Source organism: Uloborus diversus, chromosome 3, assembly GCF_026930045.1.
Source record: "Uloborus diversus isolate 005 chromosome 3, Udiv.v.3.1, whole genome shotgun sequence".
Lineage (NCBI taxonomy): Eukaryota > Metazoa > Arthropoda > Arachnida > Araneae > Uloboridae > Uloborus > Uloborus diversus.
In genome coordinates, this window is record NC_072733.1 from 151886219 (window position 1) to 151895912 (window position 9694).

General features: G+C 31.1%; 1 protein-coding gene across 1 annotated transcript in view; it reads right to left on the bottom strand.

The window, feature by feature from the left end:
- The window catches only part of LOC129218997 (uncharacterized), an 82545-nt gene extending 73559 nt beyond the window's left edge, over positions 1–8986 (bottom strand). The window contains exon 1 of the mRNA XM_054853315.1: positions 8740–8986. Within this exon, the coding sequence (XP_054709290.1) occupies positions 8740–8986 (247 nt within the window). The remainder of the gene's footprint in view (positions 1–8739) is intronic.
- Positions 8987–9694: the final 708 nt, after the last annotated feature.

Genomic DNA, 9694 nt, shown 5'->3' on the forward strand with positions numbered 1-9694 from the left:
ATTAGAGTAAAAAGTTGAAATTTTTTGTTGTTGTATTATTACAGGATTTGTTCGTTACGAGCAAAAATGGGTGGAGATCGGCTAATTATTGGTAAAAAATGGCTTAGAGTTAATAGGAAGTTTATACAAATCCAAAAAAAAAAAAACACATAATTCGTTCAATGAATTAAGATTTTTTAAATATGAAGAGGTTATCATACAAAAATCTTTTTCATTGGAAAAATTGCCACCGACGGAAGACGCAGGAAAGCAGCATTGCTACCTTTCTTACTATGAATTGCAAATTTGGCTCGGTAACAAACTAACAGCGACTGACTGGGGCTGGAAAAACCATCAGAATGGCAGAATTCCAAAATTGTCTGATGTTGAGTTAATTCCAGAGAAACTATTGCAATCAATTTCTTGCAGTTGCAACGGCCTTTGCGACAAAGGTAATTGCGGCTGCAAGAAACACGGATTGAAATGTACAAATCTGTGCTTAAATTGTCATGGTCACGAGCACTGCAATAATCTAGAAAAAGTCTTTTGAGGATTTCGAATCAGAATTAATAGAAGATATAGCAGTGAGCAATATACAGCAAGAGGAAGTGCAGGAAGAGGAAGTAAATGAAGAGGAAGCAAATGAAGAGGTTGGTGATCTCAAAGAAACTGAAAATAATATTGAAGGTGAAGATGAAACTTATGAAAAAAAATCCATCAAAAAGAAGGACAAATATTAATTCATAATGTTTTTTAATTTAGCAACAGTAGTATCAATTTTGTAATGTATGGAACGGTAATATTTGGACGATGTTTATTAATTTTTAATGTTTTATGCTTAATTTTTTTAAACTCATTTACAATATTCAATTTTTGTATATTTATCAATTATTATGAATAATTTATTTTTTTAATAAACAAATTTTTACTGAAAATTACACATCAAAATATATAGTTTACTAATCCTTAATACTTTGCAGAATGTTTATAAATAGATTGTGTGTTGTATATTGACATACTGTATGATTTGCAAAAGGAAATATAAAAAATAATGGAAAAATAAAAATCGAAAAAGGACATATTTTGGTTTTTTCCATTTTCAGAATAATTTTTCCACAGACACATTTTTTTTTCACCATATGAAAGTTGACCTTTCAACAAATGAAAAGACTACTCCTAAAGTTGAATTAACTAAGGTTTTAACGTAGAAAAATTTGATTGAATATTACGTCTGTTTTTCGATTAAAAATTAAAATAAAATCAAAAAATTAATATTATTTTCAAAAATATTCCTGTTTATTCAATACCCTAAAAGCAAACTTTCCACCAAATTTCATGCTATTCGAACTATTTTTGTAATAGAAAAAAAAATCAAAAACCGAAAAATCGTTTTTTTAAAATTTTTCTCCGTGAAGTTCGTATTTTTTTTAAATAAATTTAGCAGTAAAAGTTTTAGGTTTTTTTATTATCTACAGTTTTTACACTTATCTTTTTTTGATAAAACCAATAGTTTTGCCGTAAATGAAAAAAATTTTTTCAACCCCTAAAATCCATCCCCTTCACCCTTACCCAACGAATTCGCTTAAGCACGAATTTTTCCCTTTATTTATACAAGATTTAATACCCTTTCACGGTGTCAGAATCCTGTATTTAATTTATTTCACTTTTTGCTGTTTTTGAGCGCTTTTGCCCTGGTCTATTTGTGATAAAAATACATGTTTGTGAACACTCCCTACTGTTTAATCGAAAATCATTAAAATACAACTCATTAGATAGCTGATATCTCTCTAAATTTTTAAGGTACTCAACTGTAATTTACTACAAGCTGCCACTTACACCTAGTTGCAAAATTCTGTAAATTATAAATTTTTAATATTCACACTTATGTAGTGAAGAATTAACTGCTTTAAATCTCCATATTTGATCAAGTTTTCAATAATTTTATTTTAAATTTTACTGTAATAATTCTCTTAATATCTGTCACGTTTTGTTAATGTTTCATAATGTTTAACGAAATATTCCGCTTGTTTTGAGTCTGAAACTTTCTAAGGAATTCGGTATTTAAAAAAAAATGCTTATAACCTCGAGAATATAAGTGACATTTTTATGAAAATCCACAGAATATTTGTACATAGTAAGTAAACTAATTTGAAATTAACCGCTTATTTCCAGATATTTACGATGCACTACGATCCAAAAACTTTTTTGTTTCCTCAATTTTTTGTCCCCTAAATTTATGCGGGATTGAATTTTCAGCGGGAAAGTGTGAACTGATGTATACTCTTTTTGTGATAAAAGGTATAGAACAATAAGTCTAGAATTTCTCAAACAATTCGAAGAAATGTTAGCTTTTGAAGGTGTTCATATACTTTTGGTTATATAGTGTAGTTTGCCGCATACATTTTCTTGTGAATCAATAAAGTTTCAAATGAAAGTTGACTTGGATTAAGTGCAGATTGAAAAGGTAAAAAGTCACTGGGCTACACACAATTAATCTAGCATGTTAAGACACTTATTATACATTTTCATTATTTACAAAACTGCAAAAAGTATGAGTTTTTGAAGGATGCAACTTTATCTCATTATTAAGAATAAAAGAATTGAATGCTCCCAAAAACAGTAAACCCTATTTTTGTTAATTTCCAACTATTCATTATGAGAACCATAAATACGTTATCGTCACGGTTCGTCCATCCTATAAAGCGCTTTCTTCACATTTTACAACGCATAAATGATTAATTAATCATTGTTTCAGGCCTGAGCACACTTGACAATTGAAGAGAAAAATCATAAACAGAAATAATTTAACCAAATGAAAGCCAATTTCCTCCGGGTGCTGATTTCCGGTGAGCTTGCTTACAGTAGCAGCTCTATCCCAATGCAATTTTTCCTCATGGGGCGATGTGACCTTTGGTGTTCATTTATTTGCTTGACCTGAGAAAGCTACGCTTCTGTTAATACTAAAATTGCAAATGACTTCTGGAATATACACATTTTTTTCTGTGAAGTTGTTTGGAAAACTTACCTCTGTTGACACTATATACTGTGTTTCAGATGGTTAATTTATTATTTAAAGGTTGCAGATAGCGCTTAATAGTAAAAGATGTTTAGTTAAAGAATAGCAAATCTAAACATGCTTGAAGTTTGGTTTAAAAGAAATGATCTGACTTTTTTTCAAGTTAAGCTCGGGTGATGTATCCATTTGTTTTGTAGACAAATCGTTCTCTATCCCCCGCACCCCTTTTGTAGGAATAATGCAACTATTTGTTTTCATTTTCAATTATACTATGGTGAATCATTTGTTTCGGCAAGGTTAAAATTACTGCATTTCAAAAATAAAATTTAACTGGATGAATTGTTTTGCTTATATTCTTTTTTGCTGATGAAATTCATACAAATTTCAACGCAAAGCAAGATTTAGTTTATAATTGAATCTTTTCCTAGGTATATCCACAATTTTCAAAAAGTATTTAAACATAAAATAATTCATTAATAAAGAATGCAAAATCAACGTATCAACGCATTTGGCAAAAAAAAAAAAAAAAACACGAGTACAAATCCGAGTTATTGCTTTTGACTCGTAAGGCTTTTCTGACTGTAGAAATATAGACCCCACAACCCCACACTCCCCGTAATGTGTAGAAATATGGCATGGAATAGATAACATAATAAACAGCTAAAATTGTTAGGTGAGTGGGGCAAATGAGACCATGTCGACCAATAACATTAATCCCCTCATTTTTCTATGTAGGATAGCGAAAATTCGCTAGATTGCGATTTTGTCGACATCATAAAACCTAACTGATGATGTTTTTTTTTCAATAAGCAGTTTGTTATCAACAAGCGAAAGTGTACAATGTGAGTAAAAACTTTAAGGCCAGTTAACGTTTTTGATAAATTCGACATACATTAAGCTGAGAATCAAAAACTCATTTGAGTAATAATTATTAACCGTAAATACAACTAAAAAAGACAAAAAAAAAAAAAAAATCATTTGTAAGTATTTCATTATGAGAAAATATTACAGATAAATATTTGATCCTGAGTAAAATCTTTAAGACCAACATAGAAAAAACACAGGAAACAAAGAAAACAAACATTTAGAAGTTTGTGAAGGAGTTATTTCTTTGGATTTCTTTAAATATTCTTGTTTTCATGGATGAAACTAGCTTTTGACAAAGTTCGGGATCTGTTTTATGCCATTAATCTTCGAAAGCAGATTTCCGCTCAATTAATGAAGGAAAATGACTCCCATTTGCATACACTCTTCTTGTTAAACCATCCCATAAGTTATCGATTGGGTTGAGATCTGGAGACTTAGCTGGCCATTTCATAGTTTCGACATTGTTGACTTGGAACCTTTGCACTGTTACTCGAATGGTTAGGTACAATGTCTTAATGATATTTTCAATTTTGTCCAGAAATAAATTCAGAAAGAGAGAAAAGATGACTTGATAAGATATTTGATATACTTGTGAATTCATTTTACCTGAAACGAACACAACTGAGCCCATACTATTGTAAACACAGCACTCCCAAGCCATGACAGAGCGTCCACCTCATTGGCGCTTAAAGAATATTTCTTTTTCTTTTCGTAAATCATACCAATAGTGCTTCCATGCGTCTGGTCCTTCCAAATACCACTTCTATTCATCAGAATTTTTTTGTACCCATTGTTTATCTCAGGTCAAGACTTTTTGGATACAGTTCAAATGCTCTATTTTGGGCCTATTCAGTAACTGAGGCTTAGCTGAATTTTAAGCATAAATAAAACTTCCACAACTTTAAGTTGTGTTACAAATCACTTTTTGACAATCATTTTAATCTGTCGTCTGGATAAATTTTCTGGTTGAATATTTTTCAGTTGATGCAAGTTTCAATCTCATCTCTAATAACGCGAGGAAAAAGCTTTAGGGCTCCCTCTGGCGCTTTTTTTACCATAATTGCCTTTCAATTTTATAAAATTGTTGACTACAGTCTTTGATCTTCATATTTTGTTTGCAATAGTACGCCTTCTCATCCTCGTTTAAGAAAAAGCTTTATTCCGCCCACTTTTATGATCAGTTAAATTCTTACCTTTCTACATCTTTACAAAGAGCACCAAAACTTCGAAGAAATTAATGACAAAGCTATAAGTTGAAGGGTTTCCTCTATCTTGTTAACTGTGGTAACATTTGTTTCAGTATAAGTACATTTAGTTTTTATGAAATACTGGTGACCTTAAAGTTTTTACTCAAGCTGAAATACTAACTTCGAATGTACCACTGATTTTCAGGTAATTGCATACTTTACAAATCCTGTCTGTTGCTTTTGTTCTTACCAATATACATCAATAATTAAAAATACAATAATAAAAAAATCTCTTTCATTCCGTTTTCCTTTTTTCTCAAATTTTTTTATCGGCCTTAAAGTTTTTACTCATTCTGTAGTAACAGGTATTACAAAAAATCGTGTCAAAAAATGCCTGATCTTGTTTGATAGTAAATTTTATTTCTTCATGGCTCATCGTAGTTTACAAAAAAAAAAAAAATCATTAACTGTTCTAGAATTTCTATTTTACGTGATTGATGAATTCAAAAGAAAATTACGGTTGCGTACCGTAATTTTTTTCCTGTGATTTGATGTCCCAAGAAAAGTAGACTATAGCTCAATAAAACAATGATTGGCATTATTAAAACTTCAGGGTTCAGACACCGAGCGATCGGGTGGAGGATATGATCCTGTGCTGCACAATGCTACATATGTGCATATGTGATCAATGCGCTCCAACTGTGCGCAGGAGTGACTCAAAAACCTGAAAGAACTGCCTATCAGTGAGTGCCCCAAATGTGACGATTGACCTTTCTCCTTTCCATTGAAGTAAATATGTACTTTTCGAAAATGTTTTGAGTTTATCAAATGAGGCAGTGATAAGCAAAGGGATTTAAGTGCCGAAATAAAAAATTTGGAGAGAATCAGTTCAAATAGTAGGTAAACCTCGCCTCTGTCTTGGGGCAAGATATAATAGTTCAATAATATTTTCAATTTTTAAGTTTTCAAGACTTTATTTTCAAGCATTTTTTCCCCAGGCTCCCTTAAGGTCAATTAATCAACATCAAGTACATCAATACTATGCACTTTTCAACTTTTAATGTATATGTAAAATATCTTAAACATTTCAAGCCAATCAAACACTAAACGTAATATAATTTCACCGACATGCTGTAAAAGGAGCGGTTTTAATTAGGAACATTTTCATAATGATTGTGACAAGAGGACAAGGAACCCATACCTCATTTTAGTTATTTAAATGATTTTTTTTCTAAGAAGTATTATGCAAATAAGAAAATTATAGCTTTATATTTATAGGTTTTATTGAAGAATGGAGAAGCTACATCTTTGCAGCAGTTTTGCTCATTTGTTCTTAAAAATTTTAACACTAAATGCCGTTTCCATTAATACTATGATTTTGGCAAGAAACTATCATGTGACTTATTTCATTTTTCATTTTTCATAAGCTGAAATTTTTTTTAAAAAATCTATTTTTTCACTAACAGCTTCCTGGATTGAAATGATATTTCTCGGCACGTCTCCACACATAAAAAAAAGTCAATTACTGATTCCATCAAAGAAGGATTAATAGACGGTAAAATCACGGTATTACGTTCCTTTGAGTTCGATCCCCCCCCCCCCAAAAAAAAAAACGGTCTCTCTTATTAAAGAGTCTAAAATCCTTTAAAAAATAACTTCTCTGACTTCAGCGAAGTTACTTTTAGTTGAATATTCATTTAATTTCAGATTTTATTATTTCAGCGGTATAGTCAGCCTCATGCCTCCCTTCAAATGGACGCCCCAGCTTTAGCTATTGTTAGAATATATTATTGGAATGTTTATTTTTCAAGATTTCCTTAGGCTTTTCTCTGTTGCAGATCTTAATGAATAGTTGATAATTCTAGGGCTGCCAACCCCCAATAAGTGCGATAGGACGCCTAATTGTTAATCAAGTTAATCAAGTTTTCATCAGTTAATTGTCTTTTGCCGCTCTGGTCCCCGACTCCAGTATAACTTTTTTAGCAAACAAATATGCTTTTATAAGAGTTGTGTCTTTTGTCTTCTTTTAAAAAACTGTAAAACATTTCTTCACGTTATAGAGAAGTCAATTTAAAAAAAAAAAAAATAGTTAAATTATTTTTTTCCTTTTGAGGGGTGACCGCCCCCCCCCCTAAAATCCGCTAATGGAAGCAACTATGTTTCTCATTCTTCTCATTTTTTTTTTGAATGTTCGCATAATAAACTCGCATAATTCAATTTTTTGTGTGATATTTTTTTTTAAATCATTTTAGATCACAGTTGGAATATTTAGCGAGCCGCATGCAACCTACGGGCTACCGATTTATTATTGTAGGAGAAGGTTAAGCTTCTAAACAGATTTTGTATAATTACGATTTTCTACTTAAATAATCCTCATGTAGGAGAAGGTAAGGCTGCTAAACAGATTATTGCGAATATCTACTTGCATAAACCTCATGTAGGAGAAGATTAAGCTTCTAAACAAATGGTGTATAGTGCGATTATCTACTTGCATAAACTTCATGTGAAATTAAACTTTCCATGTATTCCTTTGTCCCTGGGGTAAAAGGAAATACACTGGGTTTAAAGGAAACATGATTTCATTCGCTTCAGCCATAAAAGTCAAGTTTTTCATACTCAGTTACGCTCAGAGAGTGATGTTTTAGACACAATGCACAACATTTTATGTCTTAATGCATCCAACAGAAAGGGAAGGATCTAAAGTTGAAACATTTGAAAAAAAATTTCCTTGACTTCAACTGACACTGAAGTATTAAATTTCCTAAAAATATCCCCAAAAATCTTGTTATTGTCTTGAACCGATTATTTTATAGTTCCAAAAATATCACACACACAGTTTATTTATGTTGCTCGTTTTATTTCGTGTAAGATATAAATTAATGCACTATTTCATGTGTACATTATAACATAATAGACTAATAATACGATTTTATGTTCAAGTATTTTGCACATTTATTTATGCATTTATTTCTGTAACTACGTGGATTTATAATCAAAACTATTTAAAGTTTTTAAAAAAATACAAATATTAGAGGAGACCGGGTATGATTGATATGCATTTTAACAATTTGCTTTTTAAAATTTTGTCATTAATGTTAGGTTATAAAATAAAATTTCAAGTATTACCTTTACGATTTTCCTTTCAAATAATGATTTTACCACCTTTGTTAGCATCACTTTTTTCACATTATAAAATCTTAAATTTTTTTTCGAAATTTATCAACAATACGCAACGTAGGGAAAACTAAAGCCCTTGTACACGAAAATATAAACCGTTGTATCAACTTAACCCTGTATTACCTGGATCCGGTCTCCTCTACTAATAAATATTTTCCCTTCATACATTTTTACACAAACTGTGTTTGTCCGTAGTCCGTAAATTAATCTAATCTATTTACAAGAGGTAAAGTTCAGGGACCTTAGGTAAAAAAGCAATCTGTTATCTTCTCACCTTATTCTTAAACTTCCTTTTCATTCCCCATGATATCAAATCTACAATGTCTTATAATTCTTAAATTACGAAATTCCTGCTTTTATTTTTTCGTACATACTCATCACACATTTTACGTTTAGTTAATCTTCGTCAGAGAATTAGCTTTAATTTGCCGAAAATATATTTGAAATTAGTCTGATGACTTTTAAAAGGTATGTATTATTTCACTGAGAAAGTAAAAATAAAATGTACACTACCTCCAACATCTTTGATGCATTGCTTTAAGTCTTCTCGGAATGTATAATGTGACGGAGCACACTGACACCTGCATTTTTCTCCTGGAATTTGAGCTGCTCGCCTCCCATTGTCATCACAGCTTCCAGGTTGACAGTCTTCTAAGCTGAAAATGTCTCCAAAGTAGTCTCGAGTCACATGGCCAATAGCTTCCCCAAATACCAAAGCAGTGTTTGACAGTGTCCAAGCGATCAAATATGTTAAATGCATGTCAAACTGGTGATTTAAGACTAAATCTTTATGTAGAAGTATGTTGATGATGGATATAGACGCTGCATTTCGTGTGACTAGACTTCAATGTTGAAATAAAAAATATGTATTCATCTTAGAATCACTTAAGTTTCCCATTGTTTTGGAGACTATTATCATATTTTGGAGCATTTTTGGTGTTAATCAACAATGTCATTCAGCAGCTACGAAAACGACAGTAAGTCGTTTCCTTGAACATTAGCTGCAACCGGAAGGAAGAAAAACATGTTGTTAATTTGTTCGAAGTTGTTGAGGTTTGCAATAACATTATACAATCGTAACCTGCATTTTAAGGTGACGTCTAGGTCATCGATATATTCATACACACATCCACTGCCGGTATCCCTCAGATTCTATAGAAAAAAAGAAAAAAAAAAGCATTTTTGAATTATTTATTAAGCAATGTACATAAATTTTACAATTTAATTACAAAGACTTGTATGTTTTAAATAGGAAGCCTAAACTTATAACCTGTACAAAGACAACCCGCTACGTTCTGCTTTAAATGAATTTCATACTGTACATGATTTTTTTTTCTCTACTTACCAAAAATTACCTCAAAGTAATAAAATAATAAAATTCAGAAAAAATGTCAGAAAAAGTCAAGATGTATCAGTTGTTCTTGATATATTAGCAGTATTTATCAGTGATTCAAAAATAAATATAATA